This window comes from Haliotis rufescens, unplaced genomic scaffold, assembly GCF_023055435.1.
Source record: "Haliotis rufescens isolate VD_foot unplaced genomic scaffold, xgHalRufe1.0.p SCAF_14, whole genome shotgun sequence".
NCBI classification, from domain to species: Eukaryota; Metazoa; Mollusca; class Gastropoda; order Lepetellida; family Haliotidae; genus Haliotis; species Haliotis rufescens.
In genome coordinates, this window is record NW_025963824.1 from 13,547,529 (window position 1) to 13,563,644 (window position 16,116).

Genomic DNA, 16,116 nt, shown 5'->3' on the forward strand with positions numbered 1-16,116 from the left:
CATTTTCAAGGTCACAGCAGGTAAATCTGCTTTTGGAGTTGGAAAACGGTGTTGCCGCGATATCTCAAGAACTAATCTCTGGATTGTCTTCATATTTGGTACTATGGTGTATATACAGGCGGGGGACATTTCGTCACTTCTGTGACAAATACTTGTTGGGTCTTTATTTGAAACACTGATTGAATCTGTTGTGACTCTGTTTGTCGGTGTTGTTCACAGCCGTTGTTCGAGACCAGGACAAGACACACATCAAGGCCAAACCAGAACCAGGCAGTCCTCCCCGAACAACGCTCCTCGGAACAATCTTCTCCCCTCTGTACCCCAACTACACCCAGGATGGTCAGTATCACTTATAAACACTGTTAGGGGGCACGCATGGCCCAGTCGTCTAAGGCGCCGCGATTCGCTGTGCAGAGTTGCATCCCTTGGGCGCGCCAGAAACCTATGATTGTGGGTTGGAATCCCCGTTCGCCCCGATTATGTTTCTAGGTTTGTCAGCACCATACCCGTGCTCCTGTGTTTCACCGATTTGGTAAACATCTGAGACCTGCATCACTTCAGGCTTTCATCCCACATTAAGCTGACATGCTGCGATATAACTGGAATACTGTTAAAAGCGGCGTTAACCCCAACTCACTCACTCACTTGTTGTTACCCTGTCTGGCGCTCGGCATTAAGGGGCTAAAACAAGGACTGGTCGGCTCGGAGTCAGTATACTGTGTCTGAGTGGGGTATTCATGTTAAACTGCGGCATGGTATCTCAGTGAGCTAGCACTATAAATCGGCATCAGTCCGGACTAGTACAAGCAGTCACATACACACACGTACATGCACGTCGCTATATAAGTGCAATAATCTTGGACGCGGCGTTCAACCCCATTTCACCTCACCTCACCTAATTTATAATACTGTAATGATGATGTCTTATTGTTTTGGAGCTGATGAAGAGTTCTTGTGATGTTGATGTTGATGTTGATGTTGACAGAGACAGACCTGACGTCACCCAAGCAGGAGCTGGAGGAGATTGCTAGGTCCCTCATCCTTGACCTGACATCGACGGAAGCCGAGTCAGACAGTGCTGCATCTAGTAAGTATTGTCCTCATCCTTGAGAGCCAGTAAACACTAGTAGAAGTTTTGAGCACACACTGATTATTGCTTGGATACAGCAGAACATTCAAAAGCAATCACAAAAGCAATTTGTGACGATTGCTGACTGTGGCATGAAATATCAAACAAACAAACCAGGTGTTTGACAATTACACTGGTCCCTTAGCCCGAATCGAGCAAGGACCAGTAAAATTATATTGATAGTGGTCTGGTGGTCCAGTGTTATTTTGGAACCAACAAAGTAATTTAAGTTAGTATGACTTTTGAGATCAGCAATAGTTTGACTCTGAACTCTAAGCAGCACCAGCACCCTAAACAACCCACTGTGGTACAGTGGTTACCCTGACTTGGTTTCATATTCTAATTTCACACGCTCACTTGTATGACCATGATAAAATATCACGTAGTGTCCAACCCAGACTGCGTGATTCACGCTAATAAAATCAAATCGCCCCTCATAAAAAACTCAAAGCGTGATCTGTCACGCACAGTAATTTCTTGTACAGTCACTTACTTTATCAGCTGTTTATCCCTACCTTTAGATTCAATACTCACTAAATCTTTAATCAATTAACGAAGAAAGACAGTTCACAGCAAACATTGTAAACAACTGTCGAAGACCGATCGATAATAACCGGAATTTTGAACACGGGTGACGTCCCTTGGGTTGCTGAATAAATTATCAACAGGATTGGCGTAGGAAACGAAATTTAATTTACTTTAGTAGAAAGCGTATCAAAACTTTGATCAAAATTATGTTGTATTTTGTTGGTTAGTTATCAAAAACCTTTGACAAGATGTTTAAAGACAATAAATATTCTATCTTGAATAGTTCTGAAAATATTTTTGAGCATTTTAGTTTCGTTTCTGAAATCACACAATATGAATCGCCGACTGTCATTGCAGACGATCTTTTGAATAGTGAAAATGTCGCGCAAAATGACTTTTTTAATCGATGTTCTAAAAAAGACAATGATGAAACCAGAGTCAGTGTAATTACTTCTCAAACTGAAGGGGAAATCGATCCCGGTCCTAGTGACTAAAAAAAAGCAGTTCTTTATTCTGATCTGTTACACTGTTATATGATGATGTTCCAAAAAGGTCATTTTTGAAGAAAGCAGTTATCCCCCCTACTTTTTCAAAATCCCCCCTATTTTCTACATAATGGGGGGACAAGTCCCCCCTTGATTTTCAATTCTGGGTTGGACACTGACACGGCAGGGAACTAGTGCGTCTGAGGTATTGTCTTTATGGCCGGTGGATGTGTTACCCACATGATCTGGGAAACCATCCTTCTTAGTCAGAACCGTTGTCTTGTAGAGATCTCACAGGAGCAGAAGATATTGCTAGATGTTTGTCCTTTGGACTACTGCCAACTTTTGGTCAGTGTCAATGAGACCCGTGAAGATCCTGATTTAGAAGAGGTCGTCAGCAACCCGTGTTTGTTTGAAGAGGCGAATATGCTTGTCATGAGAGGTGACTAACGGGATCAGGTGGTTTAGTGATTTGGTTGATGCATGTCATGTCCTGATGTGGATCGATGCTCATGTTATCAATCACTAGATTTGTCCAGACTTGGTTATGAATAGGACGCCGTCATATGGCTGGAATATTGCTGAGTGCGGCTTTAAACAAGCCATCAAACAGTGTGAAACACAGCGAGTGATGAAAGTTGGTGCTCAGTGTGAGATATATAGGTATTTGGGGATGGTAAATATCCTGCATTAGGAATAAACATTGTATTTAGCAAGCCTTGGCGACTATTTTAATTTGTGGAGAAGGTTTCAAGCCGCAGAGGTCTACAAGCACAGCTATGGCTACTGATCCCACTTGGCTAGGCCTCGTGCCCTCGCAAAATTGTTTCGAAATTTATATCTCCAAAGTTGCCAAAATTTATTAAATGCCTTAGCTACGTCACAGTTAGACACTGATTTTCTGTATATTAGACAGTATTGATAATGATAGCAATTATCCCTGAAGTTTATCCAGGTTCCCGATGGTTAATTCTGACTCGATCGCCGAATGACGAGGGCGACGCCATGTTTGTTTATAAACAGTGAAAGAAGTCCTACGTGACCTTCGATATTTGCATCTCTATCCGCATATGACCCCAACGGATATCGTTTTTATCCGTTGGCTTCATCCTGCCGAGAAAAGGGTCGGGTAGCCTAGTGGTTAAAGCGTTCGCTCGTCACGCCAAAGACCCGGGTTCCAATCCCGACATGGGTACAATGTGTGAAGCCCATTTTTGGTGTCCCCCGCCGTGATATTGCTGGAATATTGCTAAAAGCGGCGTACAACCATACTCACTCACTCACTCACCTGCCGAGAAACCTACCCATTATATGATAAACTGACTGATGTGTTGTGCAGGTAAGGAGAACGAGGACCCGGACATGGACAACGGCGTGGAGTGTAAGGAGGCGTACACCGCCGAGAAGGTGATGGAGGAGAACAACAACGGCAGCCTCGTCACCTACAACCCCGCTGTCCCCCCTGAGTGCAACACCTACACTGCCGCCCCCGCCCCCGTCCCCGCCCCCAACCCCGAGGAGAACCAGACTGAGGAGAACTACGAGTGGGAACAAGAACCTTACGATCCGTGAGTTTGTTCCTCCATAGTATAGGACTAGTTCACCAATGGATGTCAGCTGTGGGGTCCATCTCTATCAGAATGTTTTTTTTTTGTTTTTTTAGATTTGACTTCAATATTTGTTGGGGCGGTCGGGTAGCCTAGTGGTTAAAGCGTTCGCTGGAATATTGCTAAAAGCGGCGTAACACCATCCTCACTCACTCAATAATTGTTCCTTTTCAGGCCTCAAAGTTGCTACTAAAACGGTCGCCGATGCAACTTAATGTTCAAGTTGTCTACTGTCTAAAATTCAGACGTAGCCAAATGACTACATTGAAAATATCTTGTGGCGACTAAATTCTATTGCTACACCTTTGAAGACACAAAAATACATAAAAGCTGATGTTGGAAAACACGTCTGCTAATATCTGGACTCACAAATAATTCCTCCTAAAGTCAACAATGAACCAAAATACATAAATATTAATGTAATTAATACATGCCTATATAATCTAGTAACATAATTTGCATCATTGTTCGAGTCACAAATAACAAAAATCAAGTACAGTTTCCACTAATAGTGCTATGACTGGTACATAAATTATTAATATAATAGTTATTTGATTAAAGATAATTTCAAATGATTTTGGTTGCATACAATAATGGCTTGACCTCTTAATTTTACCACTGGCTACCTGGAAAAATATTTGTAGACATATGGCTACTTGGTAAAAATGTAAACTTTGAGGCCTGCTTTTATGGAATTATATATACGTAAAACCAGAGTGCGTAGGTTTGCATCGTCTTTATTTTGATGAAGCCGTGAAGATCCGGGGTAGAATTGGTCTTCAGCAACACATGCTTGCCATAAAAAGCCGTCAGGCTAGCTTACGTGGTTGGTGCATGTCATTGTATCCCAATTGTGTGGATCGATGCTCATGATGTCGATCACTTATTGTCTGGTCCAGACTCGATTATTTACAGGCTGCTGTCATAAGCATCGTAGAACACCAGGACGTGGTAGCTGAGGACACGCCGACTATCTGTTACATTTAATAACCTTCGCCGACTATCTGTTACATTTAATAACATTCCCTTCATTTAAAACTGTTTTGTTCTTGTGTTTTTTTTGTAAGAGTTTTTCAGATAACAGTAAATAAATGTATAAAAAAAGAGGTTTTAGATCTCCATTTCAGTGATTTTCTTACCATTTGATGTGTAGCGTCATACCAGTAGTATCGCCAGTCCATATCGTGATGCGAAGAAATTTGTAACAATTTGAATACCCAGATAGAATGACTGAAACCCAATTATCTGGAGCTCTGAACATATGTACCGTATTCGACATAATAAGCGCCAAGGGCGCGCTCAAAATTAGAAAAAGGGGGCTCTTATTAGAATATAATTTTGGTGAAAAACAACAGGGCTGAAAGATCGTTAATTTCATGGTTTATGCTGACAGCCTGAAATGTTTATATACAACAGACATATTTTTCCAGAATTTAATTTCCCATAATTAAGGATGCATATAACACACGTATTATACACAAATAAATAAGTCTTGTGAACAATGATCAATCGGAAGGGGTGCTAATTGGGATTGTTCATTAGCCAATATATTAGCAAATATCGCCGTGGGCGCTTATAAGAGCGGGGCGCTTATTACGTTGAATACGGTAATTAAGAAATGAAAATAATTTTTTGACTTGGAAGAAAGAAATTTGTCAACTGTGATTTCATCTTCCTGAGGCAAGAGAGTTAACCAAGACTATAAAAGTCCAGTTTCCACCCCTGCCTTGTTTGATAAGGATGGAAACTGGACTTTTAAAGTCAGTTAACTCTCTTGCCTGGGGAAGATGCTGTGATTGATGACAACTCTGGATGTTCCCGTTTCCCTGTGTTGCAGCTACATGATCATCCGCAGCTTGCCCCCCCTGACTGACGAGATGCGGGTGCGATCCCCAGCCTTGCCCCTCAAGACCAGAAGCTCACCTGAGTTTTCTTTAGTGCTAGATCTGGTAGGTGGTAACACTACAACATTGCTTCAAGCATAGTCTTTAGTGGAGCGGGGGTATGGGTGGCCCAGTCGTCTAAGGCGCCGCGATTCGCTGTGCAGTGTTGCATCCCTTGGGCACGCCAGAAACCTATGATTGTGGGTTCGAATCCCGGTTCGCCCCGATTATGTTTCAAGGTTTGTCAGCACCATACCCGTGTTCGTGGGTTTCACCGAAGTGGTAAATGTCTGAGACCTGCATCACTTCGGACTTTCCTCCACATAAAGCTGACAAGCCGCGATATAACTGGGATATTGTTAAAAGCGGCGTTAAACCCAACTCACTCACTCACTTTAGTGGAGCAAAAATAACTTGCAGCCGTTGACCATGACAGGATCCACTTGTTTTAACACCTAAAGTTGAAGTAGGACGAGGGCCTTTTTTATGCCTAATTTTAAAGGTAACTTGGCAATATTGGTATGAAATTTATCAGACATAATAAAAAGGCTGTTAACTCGCTTTTCTCCTCATATTTTCAAGTTTTGGACTTCTGACATAATCATATTCATAAATATGTCTAAAATGAGTGAAAATGGCAGATTTTCTAACTTAAGGACCTTATCTATCTTCTGAAAATAAGCTTGTATTAGATACTGACAATCTCTAAATTCAGCCCCTTTGTCCTTCCTTGCCTGAGAGACCCGTGAAGATCCGGGGTAGAATAGATCTTCAGCAACCCATGCTTGCCGTAAAAGGTGACTATGCTTGTCGTAAAAGGCGATTAACGGGATCGGGTGGTCAGGCTCGCTGACTTGGTTGATGCATGTCATCGATCCCAATTGCGTGGATCGATGCTCATGATATTAATCACTGGATTGTCTTGTCCAGATTCGATTATTGACAGACCGCCGTCATATAGCTGGAATATTGCTGAGTGCGGCGTTAAACAACAAACCAAGCAACCTTGCCTGAGAACTGAAATGAAATCTGCCTGTTAGTTCAGTGTTTCAAGGGGTTGGAGGGATAGCCTAGTGGTTTAAGTGTTTCTCGTTACGCCTAAGGTCCAGGTTTTATTACCCACATTGGGACAGTTTGGCCCGTGTCTGTTGCCCCTGCTATGATTTTGCTGGTTGCTGCTGAAAACGGCATTAAACCATGTGCCCTCATTGCTGTTTCAGGACGAGACTTTGGTTCACTGTAGTCTGACGGAGCTGGAGGACGCAGCCTTCTCCTTCCCAGTGTTGTTTCAGGATATCACATATCAGGTAAATATCTCGTGATACCGCCATGAACAATGTCACATATAGAATGCTAAACGAGCTCCCTTGTAATACCAATTTTATGAAACGAGTGATTATGTGGTATCTGATGAGTGAAAGCGAGTCAGATACCACAACTATTCACGAGTTTCATAAAATTGGTTTTACACGTAGCGAGTTTAGTATTTTATTTATTACTTGCCATATATGACGTTTTTGAATTATACTGTTGAGTATGAATAGGCTGACACCTAACGATCCACGGCATAGTCCAATTGAGTTTAACAGAATAATACTTCAAACGCGTCAAAAGTTGAAACGTATGAATTTAATACCTTACAACGGTCCACCTTTAGAATTCACAAAATTATCGTAAATCTAAGACTATCGCAACTTACATACTTTAACTAAGACTAATGACTGTCGTTGCGCTACAATACGATCGCCTTGTGGAATTTTGTTGCAAGATCCATCGGCGAAACAATGACAAGGTTGCTGGGGTCATCGAGTGTGCATAAGCTCCTCTCAGTGATCTATCAACTCCACACGCAATGTGGTTGAATAAGCCAAGCGATGTTGAGAGCTTTCAATATTTGTTCGTGAAACGTGTTCCGAGAGTACATGTGCACGTGTTTTGTTATAACACAATGTGTAATACAGCTGTATGTTTATTAAACGGGTGATCTCTTCACGGGCAAGTAATAAAATTGGTTTCACAATTTGCCTGCCAAAGGAATTAGTTTGGAATCCCAGACAAATCCCTGCAGAGTCAGAATCGTAAATCTTCCTTTGGTTTGGCCTGAGGTTCCAGGGTTTATGATGTCACAGATCAGGTATATATATGCCCTTGACATTCACCCTTAAGTCTCCTGAAAATTATTGAGATTGACAGGTTTACTTGACTCAGAAGGGTTCAGAAAAGATTGACCTTTACCAATACGCTTCATTCTTATTTTGTGTGAATGAGACTGATTTGTTTTTCCAGGTGTATGTGAGAACCCGACCGTTTTTCCGTGAGTTCCTTGAGCGAGTGTCACACCTGTTTGAAGTCATTCTGTTCACTGCTTCGAAGAAGGTGTATGCCGATAAACTCATGAATCTACTCGACCCTGATAAAAAGCTTATCAGGTAAGTGTCTGCTGTATCCGTGAAGATCCGGGGTAGAATAGATCTTCAGCAACCCATGCTTGCCGTAAGAGGTGACTTACAGGATCAAGTTGTCAGGCTCGTTGTCTTGGCATGTCATCCTATCCCGATTGTGTTGATCGATACTCATGATCTCTGGATTGTCTGGTCCAGACTCGATTATTTTACAGACCATGGGTTGTTAGGTTCAGTTGGTTGTGACTGGTTAATGCGGGGGGTGGGGTGGAGAGGGGGGTGGGGTGTGGGGTGTGTGGCAGGGTTAGAAACTAACAGTTTTTATCCACTAGTCCTTATAATGATAACATATAGCAAAACCCTTAAAATGGGCCAATTTCTACTAGTCCTTAGGATACCTTTACTATTGGGCAGTTTGGTAAGGACTACAGGACTAGTGCCAATTCCTAACGCTGGGGGAGGGAGGGAGGGATTCAATTAAGGGGAGGTAATCCTTACAGTTCTGTTGCTACTCCACTCACTCAGCATACAATTCCTCTCTCATAAGCTTGAAAGTTATGTGATTTCAGCATAGATTCAACAGGGCTCGATTTAACCATATAAAACATGCACAAGTTCAGCCTGTTATTGAAAAATCCAATCTAATATTACTTACTTTTGTTTTGTATCACAGACATCGGTTGTTCCGAGAACACTGTGTGTGTATCAATGGCTACTACATCAAAGACCTGACGATCCTTGGACGAGACTTGTCCAAGACGATCATTATTGACAACTCCCCACAAGCCTTTGGGTACCAGGTAAGCACCACAATAGCGTGCTTAGAGCACATCACTTGAGATCCATACAATCTCTTTATCATCTGATCTATTACCCCATACGACCATACGATGCCTCTCTATTGCAAGGCCTGGCAAACCCACTATGTTAGCCAAACCCTGACAGAACCTTGACAGCCCATATCATTTCTAGATCAACCTTCTTTGATAGTTTGGTTTTAATTCTTTTCCACCCTTATTCGGCAAAGTTTCAAAAGGAAAAAGTATCCGCGTCTGAGATATTTCATACTGTTACAAGGGGCGGTCGGGTAGCCTAGTGGTTAAAGCGTTTGCTCGTCACGCCGAAGACCCAGGTTTGATTTCTGACATGGGTACAGTGTGTGAAGCCCATTTCTTGTTCCCCCAGCCGTGATATTGCTGGAATATTGCTAAAAGCGGTGTGAAACCAAACTCACTCGTCCTGTTACAATTTAATGAACTGAGTATTTGTGTTTAATCAACTCGAAATCAAGCTGCACATGGTAAAGTGCCATGGCAAATTTGAATGCTATTTGTATGACAACATATCCAAGTCCCCACTCCCCATCCCCATCAAAAGTTGAGCAGTATATTTTGTAGCTTTTATTATTTCCATTAAGAACTGCCTGTATAGGCTTGTTTTAGAACTACAGAGGTCAAATATGACGGCCTCAAAGCTGATTGCATGATATAGCTGGAATCCTGATTTCTGCGACGTTAGAGACTTGTTCTTGCTTACAGGCCACAGACCTGTGAAGATCCGGGGTAGAATAGATCTTCAGCAACCCATGCTTGCCTTAAAAGGCGACTATGCTTGTCGTAAAAGGCAACTAATGGGTGGTCAGGCTCGCTGACTTTGTTGATGCATGTCATCGATCCAACATTGCGAGGATCGATGCTCATGATATCAATCACTGGATTGTCTGGTTCAGACTCGATTATTTACAGACCGCCATCCTATAGCTGGAATATTGCTGAGTGCGGCATTAAACAACAAACCAACCAAAGCGTACATGCCACCATCATATATCAACATACAGTAACACCTACCGTATTCGACGTAATAAGCGCCCAGAGCGCTCTCAAAATTAGGAACAGGGGGCTTTATTAGAATATTGTTTTGGTGAAAAACAACAGAGTTGAAAGATAAATTTTGGGGTTTATGCTGACAGCCTGAAATGTTTATGTACGACAGATATATTTTTTCAGAATTTAATTGCCCATAATTAAGTGTACATGTAACACATGAGTGCGTATTATACGCAAAAAAATAAGTCTTGTGTACATTGATCAATCGGAAGGGGTGCTAATTGGGATTGTTCACAAGCCAATATATTAGCAAATATCGCCGTGGGCACTTATTAGAGCGGGGCGCTTATTACGATAAATACGGTATATGTTTTGGTTGTTTGGTACACAGTTCTGTATTTTGAATGATCACTCTCTTCTCATTTTCAGTTGGACAACGGTATCCCCATTGAAAGCTGGTTTGTCGACCAGCGAGATGACGAGCTTCTAAAACTGATCCCTTTTCTTGAGAGTTTAGTGGCCCTTGTAAGTGTAGAAGAATTATTTTGGTTGTCAGCGTTACGTTGTGTTGCTACAGCAACCAAATCGGTTGTATCTGATGTCCCGATTCATCAGTAATTGGTTGTTCAAACCAGTATGTAACAAAATAAACAGTTGAATACCATCAGACCCGTGAAGATCCGGGGTAGAATAGGTCTTCAGCAACCCATGCTTGCCGTACAAGGCGACCGGGTGGTCAGGCTTGCTGACTTGGTTGATGCATGTCACTGGATTGTCTGGTCCTGACTTGATTATTGACAGACCGCCGTCATATAGCTGGAATATTGCTGAGTGCGGCATTAAACAACAAACAAACAAACAGGAAAGGGCCTCCCTACGGAAACAAGCATACAAACTCCTATTGCCACTGCGACCATAACATGAGATTCACAGTAAAGCAGTGCGCATGTAAAGGGAAGTATTGGGATTTTTTCATTCTTTTTGAAAATTGAAATAAAAATACAACCAGCGGCAGACTTTATGATGATACGGACCATGCCTAAGAACCAAGACTATCATTTTTTGGCCTTGTTGTACCTTTGAACATACAAATCGAGCCATTCTGACCGATATAGAGGGTGAGGTGAAATATGGTATGGATGTGAGCGTGAATCTTTTTGAACATATGTTTTATCCTTATATGTGATCATTGCCTTCGAAAGACTTTTAGTTTGTATGGACCGTATTAAAGTATCAACTGTAAAAAATAATATAAATAAGAAATTGAAAGTTTTTCATATGTATGTGCATATTTTTTAAATACTTTTTTTGGATTGATTATATTTATATAATTTTCTAAATTAAGCTCATTTTCACCACATTTTGTTTTTTGGACTAGTTGACTTGTGTGTATGAACTGTGTTAAAGCATCAACTATTAAAAAAATAATAAATGTGAACAAATGGTTTTTTTTGCCAACATATGTATATAAAAAATATATTCAATTCAAATTATCAAAAAATTATTTTCTTTGATTGAATATGTTTTTTGTATTGTTTACTCTACGTTAATATTTTGGCCGAGGTTAACTACTTTAACATGATGTGTGCTGTTTCCTTGATGTTGTTCCTTGATGTTTGTTCCTTGATGTTTCAGAATGAAGATGTAAGACCTTACATTCGTGAACGCTTTCGGTTACACACTTTGCTGCCTCCCTAATCCACCGGTGGAAGACAGGAGTTCTCTCCCTTTAAGAGAAAATGGCACTTGTACAGACATTGGATGTTGGGTCGTCATCAATCGGGATGTCATTCTGTCAGGGGAGAAGTTATTGTGTTCAACCTTTCTCTCCAAAATTGTGCCTATAGTATTGTGTGGTTTAACCTAGTCAATAATTGGTCCCTTTTTTCACAAAACAATCTCAGCTTCCATCTCATGTAGGAGCGTAGTCATAGGGCAAGAACGTTGGACCCGTTCTTTTGTGAGGATGTCAAAACTTCCTAACCACAGTGTTTAGATTTGTATACTTTTTGCTCCAAGTTCAAATTAATAAGTGTCAATTTAATAGATTCATCACATTTCTAGGAATATAGAAAACTATGAGCCTAGAGATCGGAATATTTGTAGTGATTCTTTAAGGTGAAAAAGTTATAATAATTCTCTGACCTGTGACATGAGTGTCCGTAGAAGACAAAATAATCTGAATTTTAAAAGCTTCGATAAGTATAATTATTGTGTTCAGGGGAGAATAACTCTCGTGAAGAATGTCATCCCGTTCTGAGGTAGCCCATGCCATGCATTCTGTTGTCACACTTGACTTTCAAGAAAAGGACAAAAACAAACCCACTGTATTTGTTTGTAAATGTTTCTTGTTAAGGTTTCTCATCAGTGATTTTACTGTAGTTGTTTGTGAGATATTAATATATATTATATTTCTTGTACAAAACCACTTGAAACCCACTGTACACACTTACCTAGATCCAGAAGTATAGATCAATTTCTCTGTGCCGTCCAATTTCACCGAGTCAATTTTCAAATTCATTTCTTTAACAAAAGGCTGAGAAATATTCCGAATTTGCTGCAAAAGCTACAGTTGTTTGTGTGTACACAGGGTGAACATTTCTGTTATTGTCATAAACTTTTATTTTTCTGAAAGATGTTCATTCATTTCTGAGAATGAAAATGGTTATTTTAGAGAGTCACTGTTAAACGTATTGACTATGTCTTGTCAGGGCTAAACTGTATCTTATTCAGGCCTTGAACAAGCATTGGATTTCTATGAAAAATATGAGAATATTTGTTAGATTTAAGAGTTATACATGAAAGGGTATATGGCACCTGTTTCGTCTCTTTGCTGACGTAGCAGACCCAGACGAATTCTGCAGGTTCAAATTACAAAATTCTGCAGGTTCAAATTACAAAATTCTGCGGAAAGGTTATCAAAATTCTGCAGGTTCAAATTACAAAATTCTGCGGAAAGCTTATCAAAATTCTGCAGGTTCAAATTACAAAATTATGCGGAAGACTTATCAAAATTCTGCAGGTTCAAATTACAAAATTCTGCGGAAAGCTTATCAAAATTCTGTAGGTTCACATTACTAAATTCTGCTGTAAATGCATAACTGTTTCCCCTAAAACTTAATACAAACTTGTTTATTACCGTAAAATGTTTAATCTCTTGCATATAGACATTTCAAGACCTAAAATTATGCAAATACATATGCATAGTGTCTGATAATAATTGTTGGTTCGATGTAAATATAGTTTATATAGCCGTTATACCACAAGAACATTTTAAAGTGAGAATGATATAATTCAAATTGTTTTATTCTAGGATTCATATTTTGTATGTTTGAATCACATGAATCTTTGAGCATCGTTTGAGTGCAAAATTATTGAGAAGCTTGAAAATAATGAAAATTAGAAGCTTGAAAACAATGAAAATTGGTGTATTGATTGATAACAAGAGGCAAGTTTCACAATTCTGCAGTAAGTTACATTTTCTGCAAATCGCAGAATCCGTCTGGGACTGACTTAAGCCACATTAATGCTGTGTTGTTGACACTGTCAACTGTTCTAAAGAGTTGAGAATTGAACTCATAACCTGAGGTTGTACATGTTATTGGAAGTCAGCATTGGAAGTCTTGTGATGATGTGAAGATCAGGATCCGACTATGTTATGGATTTTCAAAAATAATTCTATTCAAAAACATTTTGGTTGAAAAGAATCTTGTGACAAATGAAATCTTTTGTCGGTCACTTATGGTCGGATATGAGAAACTGCTTGTTGAAAAAAAAAGATAGTTTGTGCCTTATGTACTCTGTGACCATAGTCTAGTCAATAACTTTTGACATGGAATGCGAAAAAAACCTGTTTCTCTTTGCCCCTTTCACAATCAGATGATGTTAAAGATTAGGTTCGGAGTATCAATATGAAGACCATTTTTACCTTAAAAGATTTTTTTAAAGTCTTGAATATACATGATTACCATGGAATACACAACGCGAACGGTAAATCTTCATATATTTTTAATCCATTTTGACATTGAAATACCTATTTCTGTATTTAAAATTAATTTTTTTTTTCGATATCAAGTATGATTTACCTGTTATCATCAAGGAAGCGATATCTATTTATGCTTAGAGATTGATGTGTTAAGAATTGATATCTTACCTTTTTAATCTTTATGGGCAGCGCAACTGTTTGTACTCCATCCTTATGGATTTTGGTGTGTAATGCCTCACAGCTCTGTTTCGTGTGAACAAGTAACTTTAGTGCTTTGTCAGCTAGAGGGCTGTGCATTTTGTATCAGTTTGGTTTTAAACCACTTTTTATCGTTTTCATGATGTGATGAAATTATTTATTCTCAGCAAATGAAATATTTCTCATAGCATCATTTGTTCATGTGTATAAATTTTAAGCGTACACCACATTTTGCATTGAGTCCTGTACAATTTTTTTTGTGCCTAGTTAATTTTGCCAGAATTGTAAATATTTTTAGCATTTCAACACTTTATAGCTTCTTTCGTTTTATACCGTCTTAGCTCTTTTGTTTGTTGATGATGATATGGATTATTTGTCTTCTGAAACTGCTGCCTTTCTTTAGAAAACTAGCTTTTATTGAGTGCATGGAATTTGATTTGAGTGTTGATCAGGAACGACAAGCTTCTGATCTTCCACTTGTTCTACGGGGGAAAGTCATCAGTTGTTGTTCCTGGTCGGTGAGGAATCATATGAGCATTAGTGCATTTTAGTCGGAATGAAAGACTGAAGTATACAGACTCTCCTTCCCATTAAAAAAATGTTCAAATAAAATTGTCTTGATATAGTCATATGTTACTCTACTAGTTACGTCATCAAGGAGTATGTTTATTGCTTATTTTATTCAGCGATTTTGTTACTTGTGTCAAAATTGCTGTCATTTTGATGAAGAAAAAAGTTCTGTTTCGTGATTTGGGGCAGGTAACTCCGTTTAGATACTGAATTACCTCCCTTCTCATAAAACAGGACCTGTTCCTATGATAGATATCACACTTTTGAAAGTTTTGTTTGGGTTTTTTGATCAACATCTTTTTTTTAAAAACATGGAATAATTATTTTTCGCTCAAAATGTTTCCAGTTGATTTTTTAAAGGGGACCAACCATTCGATATTACGAAGGGCCCTGTTCTTATATATTTTTGAAATATTGGAGAAAAGAAATTTGTCTCAGGTTTTATAAAAAAGATAAAACTTGTTTGATGGACATGCATTAATAAAAAATAAGATGGGTCTACAATATTTAATGAGGGGTCCCCAATACACTGAACTTAAAAGAGGGGACAGTGAATATTTTTTGGGGATATTTTTTGTAGTGAAAACTTGAGAGCCCAATTTCTTCAAAATACCCCCAGAATATTAATGATCCGAACTTTTTTGGTTCAGTATTCATATGACAAGAGCCAAACGGTTGTGTTTTACAATGTGCTCAGTCGTTTGATAGTGTCCTGTTGAAATCATTTGGTCAGTCCTAGGAGAAACTTTCTCCAAACTCACTCCATGCTCATAAGAAAACAATTGTCTCATGATCTTTTTCTCATTCACTATGAATAACCAGAGTACAGAGGGATGACGACATAGTTAAGGGAGATAACTCTCATCAGAGTTCTCTCCCTTTGCTTGAGTGGGTGTTTTTAGGGTGGCAGTTATTTATGCAAATCGTGTGTCATTTCCTGATCTAGCAAATACTTGAATTTTGAAACTTTTGAAATGTTGATATTCTTCTAAAAGCATTTGCAATTTTTGATGAGTATCAGTTTAAATCACGGATTAAACTGATATATAAACTGTTCTAAAATTACTTTGGGTAGGCCACATTACTATATTAACAGGAATAGACATTGCTGTTAGGAAGTCCCGAACCTTTCTGCAAGACATCGACAGTAATGATTTAGTCATTACCTATATTTTTGCCTGTCATTTAAGAGCTGCAATTCTTGTGCATTGTTGTGTCCCCAAGCTGCACCAGGATTCGGGTTCTGAAGCTGTGGATATCAACATCATGCTATGGGTTTCACCAAAGGGGTAAACGTTTACAATATGTATGACTTTGGGGCTTTCCTCCCACATGGAACTGACATACCATATTCGATGTAATAAGCACCCCGCTCTAATAAGCGCCCACGGCGATATTTGCTAATATATTGGCAAGTGGACAATCTCAATTAGCACCTCTTCCAATTGATCAATGTAAACAGGAGTTATTTATTCGTGTATAATACGTATGTTATATGCACCC

General features: G+C 39.4%; 1 protein-coding gene across 1 annotated transcript in view; it reads left to right on the top strand.

The window, feature by feature from the left end:
* LOC124122468 (CTD small phosphatase-like protein 3) overlaps positions 1 to 14,782 on the top strand; it is a 47,843-nt gene extending 33,061 nt beyond the window's left edge. Inside the window, exons 4-12 of the mRNA XM_046485509.2 lie at positions 220 to 339; positions 986 to 1,087; positions 3,482 to 3,710; positions 5,587 to 5,698; positions 6,853 to 6,939; positions 7,919 to 8,061; positions 8,708 to 8,834; positions 10,290 to 10,385; positions 11,496 to 14,782. Coding sequence (XP_046341465.1) covers positions 220 to 339; positions 986 to 1,087; positions 3,482 to 3,710; positions 5,587 to 5,698; positions 6,853 to 6,939; positions 7,919 to 8,061; positions 8,708 to 8,834; positions 10,290 to 10,385; positions 11,496 to 11,558 — 1,079 coding nt within the window. The 3' untranslated portion in view covers positions 11,559 to 14,782. The remainder of the gene's footprint in view (positions 1 to 219; positions 340 to 985; positions 1,088 to 3,481; positions 3,711 to 5,586; positions 5,699 to 6,852; positions 6,940 to 7,918; positions 8,062 to 8,707; positions 8,835 to 10,289; positions 10,386 to 11,495) is intronic.
* The last annotated feature ends 1,334 nt before the right edge of the window (positions 14,783 to 16,116 follow it).